The following is a 23,257-nucleotide window of genomic DNA, read 5'->3' as shown; positions in this document are numbered from 1 at the left end:
TCATTTTTCCTTGATGGTTAATAAGAGAATTCTGTCTGGTTGAGAGGCAGAAAATGGCAAGTTTCCATATTCTGCTTTTGTTCATTTGGACAAAATAAAAATAAAAATAAAACCCCCATTTGTTAAACGGGTAATGGCTCAATGTGAAACTGTTTCAGCTTTTCCAGTAAGTCACTGGTTTTCTTAAGTACTGTGGTGCTTTGTTTGTGACTTTCCAGTGGCCAACTTTTGGGCTGACACTGAGCTCACGTGGCCACCAAGCAGCCTGTAGGAAATGAACCTTATTCCCTCTCCCTGTTTTTTTTTCCTTTCTAACTTGTAAGATGACAATAAGATAACAATAAGGCTAGAAATGTAATGAAGCTGTTGGAAATGAATAGAATAGAAATGAATAGAAGTGAGTCAGGTTGTGGTGAAAACCTAAATGCAGGGGTAAGCCAGGTTTATTCAATGCTGTTTCTAAATTCTTTTCCTTGAAGGGGAATATATGAATAGGAGGATTTTTGAGCTTGAATTGAGGAATTAACCAATGAAAATGAAACAAACTATGACAATAACTAAATTATGAAGCGATCCAATGACTCTTTTCTTCCTTTTTGTTTCCCATAGGCCGAACTCACGGGCATCAAATGGCGTAGGTACAACTTTGAAGGCCATGGGGACTGTGGGCCCATCATTTCAGCTCCAGCCCAGGATGATCCCATCCTGCTCAGCTTCATCCGCTGCCTGCAGGCCAACCTGCTGTGCGTGTGGCGCCGGGACGTCAAACCCGACTGCAAGGAGCTCTGGATATTCTGGTGGGGGGACGAGCCCAACCTGGTCGATGTCATCCACCGTGAGCTGCACAGTAAGCCACTCTTTGCTTCTCAATTACCTCCATTCTTTCCAGTGAAAAAGGATTTATTTTTTTTTTAAATGCTTTAACTTGCTACCTTATGGGATTTTGTCATAGTTCATGTTTTAAGACCTACAGGAAAACAAAAATCTGTAAATTTGACTTTTCTTGCTGCATGATAAAACACAAAGTGAAAGTTGAACTCAGGAGACCTGTAGTCAATATCATGACTTGGATTTTTGTTGAGCCTCTGAAAGTAGAGTAAATTCTAGTTCCAAGGGGTGATGATAATAATAATGATAATGATAATAACAATACCTCAGCTCTGACATAAGGTAGTAGCTGATGGAATAAATCACCTCTCCTGTACAGTCAGGTGAACTCCATGGCACCCCAGGTAAATCTGTGAGGTCAGGACTTGCTCCTTGCTCGTGCTGCAGGATTTGAGCATGATCCAAGGCGAGTTGCAACAAGTGAGTGGAATAGGAGGCAGGAAGAGGCAGGTAGGTCAGAGGTGACAGTGATAATTTGGTGATTATAGGCTTTGTGCAACTGGGATTGTCTTCAGAGTCACCAGAATGTGGAGCCTTAACATGATTAAGTTACTTCTACTGTATCTGCTGTGATCCTGTTTGGGTTGACTATATCCAGCGTGTATTGTTTACTTTTCAGTGATGTATTGTTGCTATGACAAGTCTTAGTTTGCCTGAGCTACAAGGTGCTTTATTAGGCTGATGAATTTCACCTCCATTTTCACCTTGTGTCCTGCAAGAAAACAACTGAAGTTCACCAGTTCTGGAATAATAACAGTAGTTAAAAAAACCCAAGACAATCATAAGGATCAAGTTCCTGTTTCTTGCAATAACTTTTTATCCTTGTGGCCTTTAGAACTTCTGGTGACTGGGTGATAAAATTTGTTTCAAGTACACAGAATATTTTGTTTATCAAGTGTGCTTGAGTTGTCCCTTATCTCCCACCTGTACCCTGCACTGTTTAGTCCTGGGTTATGGTATATTCATTTATTTTCATTCTGTTCTAAGCACAGTTCCAAACTTCCTCCTTTCATGGCTGCCAGATTGTTTATTTGGCACCAGAGCCTGTGAAATCACAGATATGGAGGCCTGAGTACCGTGGGGCGTGTTCCACACAGGTAGCCCTGTGATCATGTATAATTAAAGAGATGGCTCACAAGTGCTGTGCTGAGCCATTCCACTGACATGCATTTTTTATGAGGCACCTGTTTTGAATGAGGGAATGGGTAATATTTCTACTTACCCAGCAAAGCTTTAATAATATATGCTTTTCTCTTAGTGAAATATAGTTTATTAAATATTTCAAATGCAGTAGATGGGACTTAAGTGTCTTTTTATTTGAGGAGAGTTGCAGGTGATGCTTCTGCTTCTGTAAATTGATGGAGCTTGTTTATATCTGACATCTTGGTTACAACAACATGATGCTGCTTCCAGTGGTGGTGGTCTGGAAATCCACTTCAATGTCTGGACAGCTGAACCTGCTTCTGCTGGGTGCACTGTGGGGCAGAATAAAGCAAAGCAGCACTGTCACACATTGTCTGCCTGGTTCAAAATTGTCTGGAATCACAGAATTATTTAGTTCAGAAAAGACTTCCAAGGTCATTGAGTCCAGCCTGTGTCTGATCCCCCAGCTGGAGCACTGAGTGCCACATCCAGGTGTTCCTTGGACACCTCTTTTTCTCCAGGCTGAGCCCCTTTCCCAGCTCCCCCAGCCCCTCCTGGGGCTGCAGCCCCTTCCCATCTCCATTCCCTTCCCTGGACCTGCTCCAACCCCTCAAGATCCCTCCTGAGCTGAGGGGCTCAGAACTGGACACAGCACTTGAGGTGTCCCCACATCCAGGCTGGAGCCTTCAGAGCAGTAACTTCTGAGTGGAATTCAATCTGAAACTCGTTTGTTGTCATGTGTGCAAATCCTACAAGGATAGATTTCCTTGTTCTATATTAAAAGCACATTGAAACACTTGTAGTGACTTATCAGATATAGTTCAAAGTGATGTAAATTGTGTAAGTGTTGTACATTTTCTGCTGATAGAGCTGTTGGGCTCTGTTCAGTACATTTTAGAGTTCAAACATCAGTATTGACAAAATATTGAGCCTCAAATTCAGCCAGAACAAGGCATTTATGTCCATTGATTCCTTGAGATAGGACAAAGGACACAGTTTGTGTTCCTGCTTCATGCAGCCAGAAGGCAAACTTAACAAGTTTATTCTGCTTTTTATGGTATAAACAGGCCACAATACTGAACTATTTGATAGTTGCAATTAGCTTCCTGAAGATATAAAGGGCTTTTCCATGTGGGCATACAAACAGAAAACAGGAAAGTTACTGAAGCAGAGTTTTCCTTGCCTGTCAGCTGGGCCAGGGTAACCTGATGCCTTCTTCTGGTATAGCCTGCTCAGGAAATGAGCTGCCTTGGCTTAAAATGCTGTTCCTGCAGGTTGGATTGTCACTGTGACTTAAGAGTTCCATGGCCAGAACTTTGTTGTTGTGCTGTCACATCTTCAGGAGCACAAGTCCCAGGAATGTGATGCTGCAAATCCAAGAGGAAGACTAGAGTCTCCCCAAAACATTGACATCTGAGATATAGGGACTATAGAGAATAATGCCTGTTAGTAAGATCATGAATTCTTATCAAGAATAAAGTTTTGGATGCCTCGGACTTGTGTGTTGAAGGTGAAATATTGATAGCTAAATTTTAAAGAATTTAATTTTTAAATATTGTTTTATTAATTCAAGTCTAAATTATAATTTTTGATTTTTTTTTTCTGGATAAGAGAGTCACTGCAATAGTGCTGTATGATATTTACTGCTCTCAGTAAACAGAGGAAAAGTCCAAACTGAGGCTTTGCTTTCAGAAGCACTTCAAAAACTTTTGCTCATGAACTCTTTATCTTTATAACATTGAAGATTTGGTAAACAACAAATCTGCCATTAATAAAAGAATTTCAAATAGTCTTAAGAAAACAACTTAGTGGTTGTAAACAGGAGGTATGAGGAGAGTTGTTTATGTAGTAGCTTTCCAAAACTGTGGATAATTAAATGCTGTCATGGGAGATTAAGTAAAAACAATTATTTGCAGGGCAGTTGTAGATCAGTGGAGTGGTTGGATTAACCAGGCAGCTGGGAACTTCAGAACTGTCTCTTGCACATTCTCCCACATTTCTTCTTCCTGCCAGCCTTGACTGTGGTGTTCTGGTTTTTATTGTGCTGGCATTTAAAACTGGATGAGAGGTTGAAGACCTTTATTCAATCCTGGGTGGAAAAAGCTGATTAGGGTGGGGTCAGTGAGTGAGGAAAAACTGGAATGATTCTGTAAGTCTGAAAAAGTTGGGCACGCTTAAGTTTGTTGCAGTTTGGTTTTCTGAAGGATAAATGCTATTTAATGATATTGCCTGGAGAGGTTTGGCAACTGTTCCAGCTCTGGTACCTTTCCCCACAAATCCATTTTTTTGTACATCACACAGAAGAAGTGGAAGGAGAGGAGGGAGTGTCTGACTGTTGGCAGCGTTTTTGACAGGAACGTTGTGGATTTGCAACTTGCAGAGCTCTCATTTGCATTTGGTGACCAAATACCATCTGGAGCATCACAGAGAATTTAGACTCAACTCTTGGGTTTTCTTTCTTCTCCCACCCCTGCCCTATACCCTGTGGGTTCCACAGAGATTATAGGGAAGGAAGATCTGTTCCTCAGTTCCCTTCTTGGCTTTTGCAAAGAGCACTTTGCCCTGATACTTTACACCACTTCAAGAGTTAGACTTGATGATCTTGTGGGTCTCTTTCAATTCAGAATATTCTGTAATTCTCTGACAGTTTTGTCTATCAATTTAGAATCTCTGACCTGGATTTATGGATACATTCCACTTTGTCTGCTGCATTTGTGGTACGGAATATTGGAATTCTCAGGTTTAATGCAGGGATTATGATATGTACCACTACTGAGAATACAGGTTGGTGACTGTGAGCACAACACTGGAGGTGGACTCTGGAATGCTGGCAGGATGTGAGACAGGAGCTTGAAAAGTAATAAATTCTGGGGTTTTGGTAGTTCTTTAGGTAAAACTGCATCTTTCTATCCGCTTAGTAGCTTGTGTGCCTGAACTCACTGATTCTGGTAGGTATTTGGGATTTCCATCTATATATTGCACTTGATCCATTAATTTCTGGAGCTGCTTCCCCAGAAAAATGATACTATTTCACTTTCTGCTGTGTAGAATATAAGAATTGGGATGGAAATGCTTATGAAGAATAGATGATCTTGAATGAATTAGGCAAGTCTTTCCTGAAGGATTATTGTACATGATCTTTGCAGCTTGGTAAGTTTAAAAACGTAGCTGAAATTTGAGCTATGACAGGAAAAACCTGGAGCTTCAGCTCGTTCCTGTTTATGAATTCTTGGCATATCAGGCTGGTGCAGCCGTAATCCCCTGGTGCTGATAAAAGTGAGCAGGGAAAAATGCTGCCTGTAGGAAGAGCTGTGTGCAGGGCACCCACATTAACCCACATGGTTGTGCCCCAAAATTAATTTTCTTATTGTTTCTCTACCTGAAATTTGCTGATTTTTACCTACAGCAAAGCAGAACATGTCAGCTCTGTTTTTAAAGATTTTTTTCCTGAGGAGAACAACTTGCCCCAGAACTCAATTTAGTTGTTTTTATTCCTGCTAGGAAGGGTTCTTGAAGCTCCCTTATGAACTGCCAGATTTCAAAGTTTCATTTAGCAGTCAAGTCAATGTTTAACCTGTAAATGTTTAGTAGTTGGTGCTTGTCAGCATTTAGTAGGGATTAAAAGAAAAATAATGGAAAATTTGGAAAAAATTATATTTTTTGGTTCCACTAATGTAAAAGAGAATAAAGTAGTGAAAAAATCTACTTTCCATCTCAATTTGAGCCTATTTAAGATTCTTTCAGGGTGCTATATTATTTCTGCAATTGTGAGGAACTGGGAGCTCTGTCAGGAATTAGAGTATCTTCGAGCTGTATGTAGTGAGATAGGTTAATTATTGAATGAGAAGATGTTCCTGTCTATTCAAACACATTTGAGGTGTGGGAAGCAATGCGTGAAATGAAGGCTGAGCCCCCTTGCTGTGCAATGGGTGTTCAAATGAGAGTGCTCCTCAGTCTTTTCATTCTACCATGAGATTATGGCAGTGGGCAGGAAGGGAGGGAGTTGCTGCTGGAATTGTATTACAGCTGGCTTGGAGAGTTCCTTGGATTTGCCCAAAGGTTATTCCTGGGATCCCTGGGCTTTGGTGAAACCATGGGATGTGTATTACAACAATTTTCTGCACTCTGAGTAACTCCATAAACCCCAGAACTCTTGTCATGCCCAGTGGTACCAGGAAGGAGAGCAGCCAGGGCATGGAAAAGCAGTTCATGAACAAGGAATAAAGGATCTGAAATGCAAGGCTTTTGGAAGGCTTTCCATTTAAAAAGCAGCAATGAATATCAAGCAGCTGAGTACCACTTATTAATAATTTGAAGTGAAATCTGAAAATGGTTAATTGCCGGTTCTTGAGCGCAGAGTGGAATTAACAAGTAGGTTCCTGTGACAGAAGACTTTATTGGAATATTAAGTTACTGAAAAGTCTGTTTCTGGCTTGATTATTTTCAATAAGATAAGTAATTTGCATTTTCTTAATTGCCTAGCATAGATTATTCCCAAAGACATGAAAACAAAGTTCAACTTTTCCTTTCTTTTGGCAAGAAGATGGGATTGAAAAGTGAATTCCTACTTTCTCAGCCCGCAGAATTGTTCTGTGACCCTTATATCTGACACTGGTAATTGGTGTCCAGTGATTGCCAGTTGAAGTTCAGCTTAGACAAAATAAACTTTTTCTTTTAAGCAGGCATATTAAATGAGGTTATTATGCCATCATTTGGGATTAAGGAATTGCTTCATGGGAAAATGCCAACTCCTTTTATACACATGAAGTTGACAAGAGCCTTATTGTGTCTGGGCGAGATGTCTTCATTTTGTTTTGCTTTCTTTTAAAAATAAATGTTCTTCCCACCACTTCTACTCCTTTTTCTTGAAAGCTGGTTTGTGGGAGTGTTAAAAAAAAATTAAAACTGAGTGCCCTGTTTGGAATTCTGATTGCACTTACCTCTGCCTTAATTCCTCTTCCCTTCAGTGATTTTGTCTCCATGAACAGGGAATCTCAGTGTTCAGAGCAGGATCCAATGAGTACATGTGGCATTTGTGAATTCATTACAATTCTAGTCAAGAAATGGACCTTACTGATCCTTGTGGGTCCCTTCCAGCTCAGGATATTTCATGGATCATTCTCACATAGTGTGTTTTCCCTCTTCTTACAGCTGGCAAAATCTAAGGCTAAAAAGTTATTTAAAAGTCTGAAATCTACCAAAGGGCCATATGTAAAAAAGCCTAATGCTTTTTGTTGTTTTATTTTATTTGTATCCCTCAAGAATTAACATCTTAATTTTGTTCATGGCTGGGAATTTGGAGGTTTTCCTGTTGATTACAACAAATTACCTTCTGGAAAGAGTTTAGAGGAAAGACACTGATGGAAGGCAAAGCCAAGAAGTTCTCTACTGAATCCATGTGCTTCCTCATAATCTTTCTGCTTTCTAAATATAAGCTCAGTTTGACTGAAATAGTTGAAATTTTGTGTCATTAACCTTTAGGTTTTATTTGCCACACAATACTTCTTGTTTTTTTCTGGTGTTTTTGTGAGAAAAAGAGTTGGTATTCCAGAGGAATATTAACAGCTGCCTTCTGGAGGGAAATTTGATGGTTCTTTGGCAGAACGGTTTCAGCAAAGCCAGACTGAGAGCAAATCCAGGATATTTAAAGTGGGATAGAACTGTGTAAGTAGAACTGCCTGGAAAGCACTGGAATTCCAAGCAAGGCTCCAATAGCTGGGAATCCCTCCCAATAACAGCAGAGTGAGGTGTTACTAATGAATCCAGGAGAACTATTGTGTAAAATGGGCTTGGAATTAACTGGAGTGCTGAGAACAAACTCAAGTCCAAATTTTGAATGTAAATAAAATTGATGTGTTACCACAGGCAATTTGGTGAACCACGTAATTAGGTTTTTTCCATGAAAAATGAGACATTATGCTGCAGCTGCAGCAAAGCAGTATGTAAAGGATTTATATTCTAGTTATATGAAAATTAAACAATCATTAAAAGACTGTATTTTTTAAAGTGCTGCTTGGGGAGGGGGGAAATGAAAAAAATCCAATCAGCAGAATTTATTTTTCAGCAATGTATTGGGCAATATCAGCCTCAGTAGTTGATGTTTTTTCCTTTAGGGAATCTCTTTTTCCAGTGAAATGAACTCACTTAACTGTGTGAAGTAAATCTACGTTAGCTTGAAGTGAAATCTGCATTAATAGGGCTCATTACTAATGTTTGTATTTGGATGTATTGAGTAATTCTAAGAACACAGGGTAAGCTCTACTGGAAAATTTAGACTTTAAAAATAGATAAATGCCACCTTCTGAAGAAAATGATTAAAAAACTGCATACAATTGTATTTTGGTAATGGCATTTTTAGAATAATTAATGAACTTTAAGTGACAATGATGGTGCTGGATTGCAAACAGAAAACACTGAAACACAGCTCTGCTGATGTTAACACATCATTCCTCTTAAGAGAGACATGGTTTTCATTATATAAAAGTCACTTTCTTTATAATGAAGTTCCTGTTAAAGGTCATAAATCTTACTACAGAAATCTTGTACCCCAAGCCTGAGACTGGTTTCATTTTAAGTGGGCTTCATTATACACCTGCACTTACTTATCCTGGGATTTGACTGTAATCTGTAGGACAAGTGCCTTGGATAGCTGGCAGTGTGTCCATGTGGCAGTTCCCAGATGTGATCCATGGCTTGGGGTGTCAGTGATCAGCCAGGAAAATGAGAGGGAGGCAGCTTTGGAAATGTGAAGTTTGTTCCTGATGTTCATTGAAACCTCAGGGCCCTGAAACTGGAATATGGCCTTTCCAAAGAAGCAAACCAAACCATATTTCTGCGTGGAATGAAGAGAGGAGCAAGTGGAAAACAACTGAGTACATGGGATAGCCTAAGAATGAGGGTGGGTTCTTACCTTTGCTCTTTGCCCATGGGAAGTGGGAGTTTCAGAAGGAAAAGGCTGGAGTTGTGCTGTTAGTTAAATATTAGTCTTTTGGTTAAAAAAAACCCCAAACAAACCAACCAAGCACCCGTGTGTTGCAGTCACTCATATAATGATAAGTAGAGCTTTGAGAGGAACAGTGTAAAATTGATTTTCCAAGGCTGAAATGCTCAGTAGTTTGAAGAGAAGGTACAAACCAGAGGAAAGGCATGCTGCAGGGTGGGCACAGCTAAAATGCTTTTGCCTCTTTGTTGATGTGAATCACGCTTAAATGTGTCTTTGGAGCTGAGCAGGGGCTGCAGCCCGGGTCTGGGTGCTGCTTTGGTGCCAGCAGTGCCCTGCAGCTGTCCCTGTGCTCCCTCAGCTCACGGCTGCTGGGAGCTCAGCACAGTTTCAGTTTCTGTTCCGTGCTGAGGGCTGGGAGCTCCCTGAGCTGCCTCTGCCTCTTCCCAGCCCTGCCTCTGCCTTGGCACAAGCCCAGTGCTGGGCTGGGCCCTGGCACAGGCACCTCCAGTGTTCCCTGGCTGTCCTGACAGCCATTCCTGCTCCACCTTCACAGCCCTGATCTCTCTGCTCCTCCTGGACAGTGTCTGCACCAAATCCTGGAACATTTATTGCTTTGGAATAGTCAGTGACCCAGAGGAGTCAAACTGAAATGCTTAGAATTTTTATAACAAATTGATGGGTGGATCATACATATAACCAGGCAAAAGTAGCCCCTCAAATTCATGGAGAAATTGACATGTGAATTTACTATATTAAAGTGCTTATGTTGATAAACTTGGTTTTAGAAGGTGGAGCAGAAGGGGACAGGTGTGGCAGTTTCTAAGCAGGAGATAAATATCGGATTTGCAATAAAAGATTTCTATTTCGTAGTTGTTCCATGACATTCTGGTTGCTTCTGAAACACAAGTAATAGAACACCTTTCCCACCAGGGAAACTTCCAGTTATAGGTGATGAAAGGGTCTTTGTATAGGATTTTTTTTCACTGGAATGGCTTTAACAATTTAAAGTACTTATTCTTTAAAGCTCTCAAAAGAGATGGGAAGTATGGACAGTGTTATTGCGTCAGCAGGAGCAGCAGGGCTTGGAGTCTGATGGGTTTATGGTTCTGGGGAGCTGGAAGGAAAATTTCTTGTTCCCTTTGGAGTTTGACAAAATTTATTCTATGCAATACTTGGCGACATATGTCAACAAAATTCCCTGGAATGTTTTCTCTAAGGGAGCTGAAGGGGAAGTGTGTGGTGTTTGTCTGCCCTGTCATTATTTTGTCTCTTCTATATGGAAATGATGCGATTTCTGATATTATGGTAATGAGCAGTGTGACTGGAAAGCAAGTTTGGCTTCTGTATTTGAGTGATGTCCTCTGCTCTTATTAAGGGATGGAGGTGATGTAGGACTGTGCTGGGATAGAATGGTGAAGGGCCTGACTGACAATCCTGCCCTTTCCAGAGATATTCCTGAGAGTTCTACCACTTTAACTGGCTGCTGGTCAAGAGGAGTCTGTGTTCCTGACAAAAGCTTTATGGGTTTTCTTTAATGAGTAGTTGGCTTATTGAAAGATAACATTTTATTTTTATTTTGTACTAACATTATAGTTTAATAACTTACAAGTAACTTAAGGATTCTCTTGCCATCCCTAACAGCCCTGAGTTGGGAGTCTAATTTGGATTTTCTACGCAGAGCAAAGTAAGATTTCCATTGCTGCACCATAGTAAAATAAATTAAATACTTCACTAAAACTGGGGTGTCCTGAAGTGGTGCCACCATCGTTGCTGCTGCTTCTCTGCTGGTGTTGGTGCTTCCAGCCTCAGTAAGGCTCTCTGGTCCTCTGCACAAACCCATGGAATTTATACCCAGCAGGGTTTTGCAGTCCAAATGGAGGAGTTCCCACTTGTTTATTCCTGTTCTTTGGGAAATAGTGTATTCAGGAACTAATAAGCAGGTGAGGTAAAGCTGAGAGTAATAAACAGCAGTGTGCTTGAGAGATCTCCCCAGAGAGCCTTTGTACCTGGACAGGCTGTCCTTGGAAGTGGAAAACTTCCAGACAGATATCCCCTGTCCCAGGTGTATGTGGAATTATGGCTCAGTCCCTCTCTGCCTTTTTCCTAAACTAAACCAGACTGCAGGAAGCATTATTTTATTACTATTTCTTTTGCTGTAAACCACAGTTAAGGCCTGGAAAGTGTGAAGAAAAATGTTTTTCCTGCAAGACGGTTACTGCTTAGTCTCAAAAGAAATGCACTCTAGTACTGAAATTCCTAATCCCTCCCTTTTTGGGATGGGGGTTCCTGCCTGGCCTTGTCCTGGGAGGTTCTCAGTGAGCCCACAAAAGGGTAATTGGTGGGCAAACATTACACTCAGCACTGTTTGCTTGTCCTGTCCCAGACAGCTGCTGTAGGATGGCTGAGCCTGGAGGTGAGACACTGCTCACATCCAAGGGCTCAGATTATTGTGTAGGAACAGCAGAGACAAAAGATCCTGGTGCTTAGAGGTACGCTAAATATATTTTTTATTAAATAAAAAAATCATTGCTGCCTTAAAAATAAGTGACTATTGAGTTTAATGTGAATTTACTTAAGTTCAGTTTTCAGTTCTTCAATGAGTTCTTCCAATTATTTTACACATTTATTTATTCCTGCATAGTAAACATGCCAGCAAACCTGTGTTATAAATCCCCTAGTGAAATGTTAATTTGCTTCATTTTCCCTCTTCAGGTACTGACTGCAGTTTACATTTTGTCATTAATGCGCTGAACAGGAGTTTCTGTAACTTTCTGAAACTCAAAATGTTAAAATTAAGCACCAACCCCAAACTGCCACTTGCTGCCTCTTTAGGATTCCTGCTTGTCCTCCCCAAATGTTGGAAGAAGCAAATGAATTTTTTTAGTAGCTTCTTGTGAATTTACTTGCTTTAATTGACATGCAGTCACTTCACTGAAAAAGTGGAGACCTTGGATTACTGGTACATTGGGAAATCTGGAAGCTGTTCATTGTCCAAGATGCCATTTTCTGGAGCTGGCTGGATATCAGAGCTGTGATGCTGATGTAGCCAAAATAAGAGGGGCTGTGGAAGGAGCTGCCCACAGAGGAGGCTCTGTGATTCATTTCTGTGTGAGTTCAGAATCTTCCTGTGCTCAAACTGCTGAGCTTGGGAGTTCTCTGCTGTCATTTGTCTTTGTTTTAATGGGATTAAGTAATTATGTGTGCATTTTCTTTCAACTAACCAGCCTGATAAAAGCAGGCACAACTGAAGAGCCCATAAATTGTCAGCTCTTCTGTTCCAGCAGAAGTGCTTTGATGGCTCTGCAGATTTTATGTCTTGGTGCATATATTTAGCTGCCCTGCTAAGGTGAGTGAGACTAGAGAGCAGTTTATGTAATCGATGAGCTGAGGGTCTCCCCTGGGGAACGTGCCTGGGGGAAAGTGGATCTCAGCTCCAGGGCAGTTCCAAAGGAGAAATCCCTGGCCCTTCCAAGCATAAATAGAAGCTGTTCTTCCAAACACTGGATAAACTTCATTGGAACTAATCATGTCTGGTATTGATATTTTGGCTGTGTCAGCCTTGGGTTCAAATTTTGGTGCTGCTCTGCAAAACCTCTGCCTGTGTCCTGCAGCTGTTAGGACTCAGTGGTTTTTTGTAAGTTTGACATCCATCTGATTTTTCAAGTAGGAACTGCTCACTGTATCGTGGCATCTGCAACCCTTTGTGTTTAATGAATTCATCAGGTGTTTGCTATGTGATATCATCAAACCACTTAATTCTTTTCAGAACTTCATTCTTTCTGCATGGCGTGTTTATGCATTCAATTTTATCTTTACTATTAATTCAAATTAAGTCTTGGTTTGAGAGTTTATGTAATCACTTTAATGAAGTGGCTGTGCCTGCTCACTGCTTCTTGTTTATTTTAAATATTGGTCTGGGGAAGTAAAGGTTTTAATGTATTCCAAATTATAACCAGCAGTAACTATGCAATAGTCCTCTATTAATTTACTTTTAAGAGCTCTGCATATAAGATGACTTTTACACTATTGTGCTGTCTCATAATTTCATGTGAGAACAGGCTGCTGTTAATTTGTTTTCTTGTTAGTCCATATGTGTCAGACGCAAAATTTGTCATTCCTCTTCTGGCTTGAAGTTGTGCTGTCAGCAGATCCACTTCTTTTCTGGAGTTTCCCTATTACACTTAACAATGCAGTTTCTGCATTTTTGGGCTTGTGGCCACTTAATCCCAGGTATCAATTTAAATTAACATGTTAGGATGAGGAATTATTTACTGCATCCTAAAAATTACTTTTCTTGTCACTTACACAGTTTGTTAAAAGCTTTCTGTGGTTACTTTGCACATGTTAAGTGGTCTTGGTTTAAGAACGGTGACTTGTGATGGAAATCCACAACTTCCCAGTGCCTGTGGGGCCAATAGTCAGTCCAGCCCCCTTGTTTGCCTGTCTTACACATGGAACTGTTGGTGTCCTGGCTTCCTCCTGCAGTGGACAAGTTCTGTGGGAATGCTGAACTCTCAGATCCTTACACCCTCCTTCCCTGGCTGTTTGCAGTGGTTTGCAAACCACACCAGTGGCTGCTCTTGCTTTGGGATCTGGAGCTGCAGATCTGACTGGAAGCAGGAACTGGGAGCTGCCTCAGCCAAAGCTTTTGTGTTCAGCTTTTCCCCCCTGGCCACCCGCTCTAAGGTGTGAAGTTATCCAGATTGTGGGAGGGAGGAGGAGGAGGGAGCCCTGGTGTCAGTGCTGTGCTGAACAAGCAGGCAATGCAAATGTGAATGGAAGGGAAGGTTGGTTATTGCTCCACCTTGTCTCTGTGTTCTGGGAGCTGGGGAAATTGGGAAAAGGAGACAGAGCTGGTGTGGAACTGTTTTAAACCAGCAGATACCCAGTTTCCCCTCCCCTTGCTCACACTACTCCCAGCTTAGTCTTTCTGCTAATCTTCATGTGATTAAGAATGTTGGATGGTGACACAAAGAACTCTACAAAGTCATGCTTAAGGATATCCCGCTGTGTGCATTTGATGCCACATCTGGGATGAGATTATAAATAAATAAATGAAAAGGAAAAAGAACAAAAGAAAACACAACCCTGAAATCCCATGAACTGTAACTTTTTAAAGCCTTTGAATATACAGTGCTTGAGGAAAATGGAAGAAGATATTTTGGACAAATATATTAGAAAAGAATACAGAATGCATTTGGAGTACAAAGACTCCCAGAGTTTTATTGGCTGTGGTTGTTGTCAGTGTTAACAAAACACAGTCAGCATGGCCCCAGTCTGTCACTGTGACATGTTGAGCATTTGCAGATGTAAATCCCCATCATATGTCAGAAATATGACATTTTGCAATCAAATAAAAACACACAGAAACTTGGGATTCACAGAACTTTCTGCCATGTACCATAACTCTGGCCATAGCTTCTGTTCAGCATCACAGCTGCCCAGTGGATAAAGGGAATTTTCAAAACCATATGTGCTGTGAAAATGGGGCTGTTTATGTAATGATAGTTTATTTAATGGGAGCTTTGCAAAGAATTGACTGTGCTGTGCAGTGTCCAAGAGGGTGGGACATAAAGGAAGTGGCAGGCACAGCCATCATAACCTGAAATCCCATCATCAGACTTTTGTGGAAGTGGATTGAGTTTTTCAGAGGTCAATATTTCCTTGCTGCCAAAAGAACCCATTTTGTACATCCCAGAAGGGGCAGAGCAATGAGAATTGGTGATTGCCCAGCATTTATTGCTCCTCAATACCAGTGTGATAGTTGGGTTTGTCACTCACCTGCTGGGGTGCATTGCATGGGTGGCATTAGGCCCTGGTGCTTATTCCCCTCAGGAGGCACCATTTGTTGTGACAACAGGTATTTGTGTCACATGCCCTGCTTTGGGTGTGTGAGGGGTGTGTTGCACCCTGACCCTGGTGTGCAAGCACAGCAAACGTGTTCAGCACGTGTGGCTGAGCTGAGCTGGTTGTAGCCGAGTTCCTCCTCTGCAGGGCTGGGGGCAGCTGCCAAATGGCTGCAAATCACCCCTAAATCCCTAAATGCTGACAGTCCCTGGGTTTCAGCTTTGAGGTTTTCATGGCTTTGAGGTTTGAAGAGATGTGGCCACTGGAGGTGTGTAGGTTCTGACTGTGGATGCACATTTCCTTGGATTCCATGGATTTTCTACTCTGAACAGCAGTGGTTCTGTGAAGGGCTGCCTGTGCTCCTGGCCCATCCATTAAGCTAGACCATCAACCACCCTTCTCTCTCTGAGTTAATAAATATTTTAACATTTCATCAATATTTATTAAATAAAAAACGACTAGCACTATGGAATCCAAATGTAAAGGGGCTTTTTTGGCTGTTATCTGGAATAGAGTTGGGAAAAGATAAGTAGCCTTTAGTGCCTCTTGGATTCCTCCCTGATTTAGCCTTGTAGGAAACGTGGTCATGCTTGGCTTTGTGTTGTTCTGGTTTAAAACTAAACCACCGGATTCCCTGATTTACATAGCAGAAATTATTTAGCTATTATTCTATTTACATTACTATTTCCTTGTGTATTTGTTAGGCAAATGAATTCCTTGTTAAATGGCTGGGAAGAGGATTTCGAAACACTGGGATTAGCTCCTTTCTTTTGGAAGAAATAGTTAACAAATAGGAAAATGCTCGTGGAGAGCCGAGTTTCTGGCAAGCCCCGGCGGTACAGAGTGTACTGAGCTGGAAATGTTGCCGAGTTAGCACAAACTGTCTGATATAAAAAGCACGTTTTTGTTATAAACACTGCCTGCTCAACAGAGTTGTTGGTCTTACAGAACAGCTTTAAACAGGGACTGTTGCTTTTGAGTAATATTAAATATTTGTCTTCTGGTGAATGTTTTCTTAGGAAAAATCACTGTAGATAGCAAACAAACCAATTCTTTTATTATCCAGTATAAGTGCATTTGAACTTCCTTGTTTTTATCTTGACTGTTTCACTTGAATTTATATGTTTTTGGAGAGGTTATTTTTCACTTGAAAAAGTTTTGGGTTATTTTTCTTCAAAAAAAAAAGTATTTGTACAGGTGTCTTCAGATTTCAAAACAGGCTTTGTTCTTTCTGAGCTTTGTCTTGTTGTTTTTCTGGCTTTGTACTGACACTTTGTGGCTGTTTCTGTGGTGTTTCAAATGACAGGAGTCACAACAGCAATGGAAAATAGCAACTTAAATAAACATTTTCAGGAAGTATAAAGCAGGGTGAGTGTGGAAACCTTCCCCAGCTCAAAGTCTGTACAAATGTTTTCTACAGCTCTGCCCTGGGAGTAGATTTATAGGAGGGAGATATGAGGCTTTTAGATTTATTTTCTGTGGCTTTTTTTCAATAGTAAATGCTGTGAACAAGATGTCTCTAGACACTGTATTTTGTGAACAATCTGGTGGGTATTAACTTATAATAAGCATCAAATTTTCTTTTTACTGTACAGGGTGATTGCTGTATTCTCAATTCTAGGCTGTGTCACCATTCTCACTTGATCCTGCAGCGTATAAATTACTTTTTCCCAGCTGTCTCTGTATATGCAATCAAGAAGGTGATGCCATCCTTTTTCTTTCTTTTCTTTGTTTTGTGTGGTAGTACACAGTAAGAACAGGATGGAAAAAAAAGATAATTTTGGAGCCAAGTTGCTTTTTTTTTTTTTTAAGTTATGAGAGCTGGTTTAGAGTCAGGGATGATAATTTCTATCTGTGTGAAGATTTGTGGCTGTGTTGGAAGAAGAGCACAACACATTAATTTAATTTATCTCTTTAACATTCCTCCCCAATATCCCATCCCTCCCTGCCCTCTGGCAGTGGGAAGTGGCTCCCTGTGCCCTGTCTCTCCAGGCCCTTGTTTCATTTAGGCCATTTCTGAGTGTCCACTTGGAAGAAACTTTGTGGAGGGTAAAAAAGCACAGAGGGGCAGCTTTGGGTTTAGATCATAACTGAGCAACGTGTTTATCCTCTCCTTAACAACAAGGCAAATCTAATTACTTAATGCTTAACCAATGAATCAAAGCAAACCTTAATCCATGCCTTTTCTTTTGTGCAAATTAAGTGGGCATGTCATTATTTAAATACCCACAAGATTCTGGAAAATTTGATTAAACCTGCTAAGAAAACCTTGTGAAATGCAGGAGAGGTGAAGGAAGAATTACACTGCAGTTGAGCATAAATAATTATTTTTATCAAATAGCATTGCTCAGTAATGATGTGTGTGATTATATTTCTTTTCTTCTTTGCTTGTTTTGTTTGTGTTTTTAATTCTGTAAGTGTCAGTCTCCTGCTGTCTGTTCGGGGGAGATGCTGTGCAGTCAAATACTTTTTGAGTAAGGAAAAAAGGAACTTGTTTATTGCTGATAATCCAGCCCGACATCAAGGGAAGAAAATATCAAAAGGAAACTTATTAGTAGTCAGCCAATTTTGTTTGGAAATGAAAGATTTGGAAATTACAGACCAGTCTGAAAGGAAGCTGGAAAGCTGTCATTCTCCCTGTAAAACGTGGCCTTTTTCACTTGAAATGTGCATTTTGAGAGCCCCTGGCTGTTTGTCCTTGCACACTCACCCTGTGTGGATTCCTGTGCCTTGCCACTGGGTAAATGATTAGCAATGGGAAAATGTTACACAAGAAATACTTTGGAATGTTAATTGTAAATCTAATTATTTCCTTCTAAAATGAACCTGAAGCAAATTTCTAGTAACTGTTATTAGGAGGAAAGAGAGGTGGGAGTATAAAGTAGCTGAAACTTGGGGTAGTTGAAAAGGGATCTGGTGATTTGGGCAGAAAGGAGACTTTCCACTGCAATTTCTAAGACATTTTGGAGGATAATTGAAAGGGAGATTTTGTTTCAGAATACTCCATAGCTTTATTTTAACTGAGTTCCATGGAGTCACACAATCATTTAGGTTGAAAAAGACTTTTGAGATCAGGATATTTTGCAGCTTATAAAGGAACAGTTCATGGGATCAGGCTGTATGCATTTCTCCTCAGAAATAGTTTTAATTAAACTGTTCGAATTTTAGATCAAAAAATTTATTTGGAAAACTGAAGGAAATGCAGTTTTGGCTTCCTGTGTTTGACTGGGGGATGTGTGGGCAGCAGTAGCTCTTGTGACAATCAGTGCTCATTTAGTGTGGGAGTACAGGTGGGTCAGAACTCACCTCCTCTGACACCCAGTTAAAAACCCAACACACAGAAAGCTCACAACACCCTTATCCCCCCCAACAGCTCACACCTGATTTGAAGTTTTCAGCTTCTCTCTTTTTAAATTTAATTTTAAAATTTAAATATCTTGAAATTTATTGGCCAGTGTAATATTATTTCAGCAGAAAAGTGCAAGAAAAGAGTCCCAAAAGAACTCCCGCAAACTTTAAATTTAGCAACAAAACTGAAAAATAAAAACTTCAAGTAATGCTTGCTACAAATTCTCTTGTTTTGCTACTAGTAATTTAGAGACTCGTTTGCTATTTTCTAAAATACATGAGAAACTACACAAGTAAGGGCTTGGCAAAACAGAAGTTCTGCCAAAGCATAAACAGTTGTGTGTTTGTATCCCTGTGTGTCTGCAAAACTGGGAAGTCAGGATCATCCTTCCTGTTTCAAGTGGGATGTAAAACTCACCCTGAATTTTTAGTGAATATCTGGAACTCTGTGTGTGTTGAAGGTGATGTAAGAAATGCTGATGATTATGGGGAGGAATAAAGTTGTTCTAAACTGGGTTAGAAATGACTCCTTCCCACCCCCTTTCGGTGTTTGATATAAAAAAAGAATCTGGTAGAAGATCTCTTCGCTCATTCTGCCCCAACAAACCACAAGAAGAGAAGCTGTTTTTAACTAGATGACATATTTAGTAGTTGCCTTGCCAAAAAAACTTTTTCCTTTCAAACTGGAAATAGTTTTTTGTTCTGAAATAATGATCTTTATTATCTGCATCACTTTTTTTTTCCCTCTGAAGCTGGTCCCTTCTTCGTGGAAGTTTATTTTTGTAAGGCTTTTCCAGATTTAGGAACTGCATTTGGTGACTCATAGGATTTTTTTTCCTTTGCTTTCTGCCAGGTAGGAGCAGCTGTGTACTTGGTAATTAGCTTACTCTGCCTTTGCTTAACCACTGTGCTCTCACTGTATTCTGGCTGAGGGGGAAAATGCTGCATTTTTCTCCTGTTTGTTTTTTGTGTTCAGGCTACAAAAGCCAGTTTCACCAAGCCCTTGAAACAGCCAGAATATTTAAACAGAGCATCGAAGTAAAAGGAGGGCTGGAGAACTGCTGTAAATAATTCTTTTTCCCCCTCCCCTCTGTGTTCACTTTCTCTGAACATGGTCATTCTGGACAGTATTGTAAGAGCACAGAGGCAACAAAAAGCAGATGGTTACTATAGTTTCAGTGAATGGAGCCAGTTTTACTTGGCTGAAGGTATTTTCTAATTTCTGTCCTTTTGCCTAACATTCATGAAAGGCCCTTCTGAGCGCATTGAAGTCCTGACTGTTTTCATATAACATTTGATCTCTTTTACCTATAAAAGCACAAGGACCATCTCTGATGTTTTTAAGTACATCCTTATGAACCCAGGGTTTATTGCCACTGTGGTTGACTCACATCTGTGGAGGAGCACAGCCACTTTCCTCATGCTTTGTCCAGAGGAGCTGTGGCTGCCCCTGGATCCCTGGCAGTGTCCAAGGCCAGGTTGGATGGGGCTTGGAGCAGCCTGGGGTAGTGGAAGGTGTCCCTGCCATGGCAGGAGGTGGCACTGGAGGGGCTTTAAGGTCCCCCCAACCCAGTCCATGGTTCTGTAATTCAGTGACCAACAAGACCTGTAACCATGGGCAGAGTTGGGTACACTTGAACTTCAGGAAAAAAAGAGCAGCCACAGCTTCCTTGTGCCCAGCTGGGGCTGTGCTATGGGAAATTAATTGGGATTGCAGAGGAGGTGATTAGATGACATTTTCAGGAAGCTGCAGTATGTCTGTGGTCATCTAGTAGATGATGATGAGGATGAAGCTGTGTTATGATTAAATAGACATTGAAAATGTGAAAGTTTGCTGTTGTTTCATTAAATGAGCATCTGCTGCAGCCTTGTTATTTTAAAGCTCATTTTACAGTGCTTACATCTGAATTTTTATTGTGAATTGCATAAAGCAAACCTTTCTCCTTGTCCATATGGGACTTCTTATGTTGTGAGATCGTAATGGCTTTTGTGTGAAACTTGCTGTGTCCTGCCCTAATGCTTTGTCAGGTCTGTGACAGCCGATTTGGTAGCTGTGAATAGCTGTGAACCCAACTGAAATTCCTGTCACTTGAGGGGCTCAGGAGGAAGAATACTCAGCAACAGCCTCCCCTCCACCAGGATGAAGGATCTGCACAAACGTCTGCCAAGGAGAAATTGCAAGAGATGGCCTTTGCAGTATCTGCAACATTTTATTTTGCTTGGTGTTTAATATTGAAGCCTGAAATGGGTAGAAGAGGTTTTGCAGAGCACAAGGGCTGACAGCAGCATCCCCAGGTGGGTCTGTGCATTTTGTCACTGCCAGATGCACATGGATGTGCCTTGTTCCTGTTCCTGGTGTTGTGGAACAGAGTTTGACAGAAATGATCTATTTTAGTGTGTGCACACAAGTGCAGGTACCAGTGTTCAGGCAGAGGGCTAAAAATTACAGCTTAAATCTTTGATTTAAATTCCATGGAAGTTTCATGAAACTTGCATGACTTTCTGAGAGCAAAATTGCAAAGCACTCAAAAAACAAAGTCTAAGACAAGTTTTGTGGCTTAGGTTTGCTCAGTTCTTTTTTCCACACCCCCTGTGCTTGTTCTGAACCTGCCATCAGGAGTTTGGCATCAGGGGAGACAAAGGTGATATTTTACAAGGTCTCTGACTCTAAGGAGATGTGGCCAGTGGGGCTTTGGGGTTTGTTGTGTTTGTTTTCTTTTTTTCTTTTCCCAACCCTTATCTCCCAGCTGCCTGATGGCAGGAATTTACTGCAGAGCTCTGACCTCTGCCCTGCTGGCCCAGGCACAACCTGGAGTAACACTTTAAACCCTGACTGGCTCTGTAGTAGTTGGTAGACTTGTGGAAAAGGATTTTTGTTCAGAAATCATGCCAAAAAATATTTTTCCACTTTAAAAAAACCATTTGTTATAAATTCAGGTGTTTTAATCAGAATTGGTGTTTACCATGGCATCACTGCAGTGCTTCCTCTCTGGAATTGCTGAGGTTTCAGCTCATGGCTTGAGTTCTTAAGCCATGGGGAAGCAGAAACCCTTTGGCTGATATTTTTTAAATTACTTTAGTAGCTGAGGAGTGTTTGTATGTATCCACACAAATACATATATTTAATATATAAGAAAAGCAGCATTTGGTTGGAGTACTAAGCATCTGTTGTGCTTCAAATTCAATTAGCAACTCAACATCTTCATAAAAATACCCAGCACTGTTCACAGTTAATGAGTATTTAATTTTATTAAGGTGCACACTTGGGGTGTGTGTGGGCATGTGAATCCAGAAAATACTTGGAGTTTGCTAATTGTACACTACTGATACTGTATTAAAAATCAGATTTTAGTATTGCTCTGTACTGTGCATTGTGACTTTGGCATTTCTCAGGTGTTCATTTTGGCAGTAGTGCTGTTTTCTGATCATTTTTTCAGTATTTGAATTGGCATGTAGAACTGAGTGGAGTAAACAATCCCAACTATTTTAAATTAGAGTTATGATTTGTTTTTTAAGATTGGATGAAAATCAGCTTAAACCTCCTTTGTGCCAACACTGGAATAGCAAGTAAGAAAAGAATTACCATTTAAAAAACAGTGACTGTGAAGAATCTGCAAGTGAATTGTTTTGATTAATTGGTACCACCTTGAGCTGATGGGACTTTATATTAAAATTTATTCCTTACTTTAGGGAACAGATTTTTCCTTGATAGGTGTTATTGTGACTGTAATAGTGCTTTTGCTTTAGAAAATCGTCAGTTTTGTTGTCTTGCATGCTCTCTGTAATATGCCAGCATAATTTGGCATGAATCCACCTGGATTTTTTTCTTATTTTATTGCTCTGTGAGAAAAGACAGAACAACTGGAATGGTGAAAAACATAGGAGAGATGATGGGAGCTGGAGCAGGACAGGCAGAGCCTGTGAGGTTGATGGCTCCTCAGAGAGGTCCCTGGTGATAAAAGGTTTGGAGGAGTGGCTGATCCCCTGAGGGCTGTGGAGCCCTTCAGAGGGACCAGGACAGCTGGGGGAGATGGGCAGAGAGGAACCTTAGGAAATGCCACAAAGGCAAATGCAGGTCCTGTGGGAATCAGCTCTGTGGAGAAGGGCTGGGGTGCTGAGTGCATATGAATACATGGGGTGGAATTTTAGAAATCAGGCGTCCTGTTGGAGACTGACGGCTTTGGTGAGCTACAAAGACACCAGAACAGTTGCAGCTATAAAAGCCAACAGAGAACAAATATTTTTGGTATAGAGAATGAGTGTCAAAGGCAGGATAGGAAATAATGTGAATTAGGGAACAGAGATGACCCTGGTGCTTTGTAGGTCTAAACCTACTCAGAGTTCAGTTGTTGTCTTGAATTTTCCACCCACACCTTCCCCTATCTAAAAATTTGGCTTTAATAAATGGAGTTTATACCCCTGGCTAGAAGCCAGGTGGACACTGAGAGAAACTGGTGCCAGGACAGGAAGATCCCACAAAGGGTTGCTATTTCCAGTTAAAAGGTTGGTTAGACTCAAACACTGAGGAGGCTTTATGCAATCTGTGGGGAGGGAAACGAATGATTCAACAGTGTTTCCAGTTAAGAAAGTTATTAACTATTCCTGGCCTTGTCCCTTCATCTTCAGGGAGCAGCTGTTCAAATCCAACCAGGCAAAACTTGAGCAGCTTATCTAAACCAGGTGGCATGAGAGGAACTTTGGTGTGCAGAAGAAAATAAGTTTTGTCTCTAGGCAAACAGATTGGTGCAGGGTTTATCTGTGCTCTGTGCTCCTGTAGACCCCGAGAGCAGCCAGGTGCTGATAACTATCAAAGATAGCTGGGACCAGGTCAGGCAGCCTGTTCCTGACCCAAAATACAGCCTTTAGCCCAGATCAGAACCTGAGATGGGATTTTGGAATCACAGAGCTTGATCATTCTGCCTTGTACAGCAATCCTGAGATATTCAGAATTCATGCTTTTACTGCTGAGTCTGATTCCCAGCAGGCTGGGGTCAGGTGGAGCAGGGGATGCTCAGGGAATCATGACTCCAGTGCTGTTTGGGAATTCCTGTTCAACCCTGCCAGCCTGGCCTGGAGCTGCACACCCCA

The 23,257-nt window shown here is 41.0% G+C and overlaps 1 protein-coding gene across 1 annotated transcript in view; it reads left to right on the top strand.

Annotated features, from left to right (window-relative positions):
• MED13L (mediator complex subunit 13L) overlaps positions 1–23,257 on the top strand; it is a 191,893-nt gene that overhangs the window by 18,720 nt on the left and 149,916 nt on the right. Inside the window, exon 2 of the mRNA XM_063173409.1 lies at positions 610–847. Within this exon, the coding sequence (XP_063029479.1) occupies positions 610–847 (238 nt within the window). The remainder of the gene's footprint in view (positions 1–609; positions 848–23,257) is intronic.

Source organism: Melospiza melodia, chromosome 20, assembly GCF_035770615.1.
Source record: "Melospiza melodia melodia isolate bMelMel2 chromosome 20, bMelMel2.pri, whole genome shotgun sequence".
NCBI lineage: Eukaryota > Metazoa > Chordata > Aves > Passeriformes > Passerellidae > Melospiza > Melospiza melodia.
The sequence above is the reverse complement of the archived record's forward strand: the minus strand, read 5'-3'. Positions and strand labels throughout refer to the sequence as shown.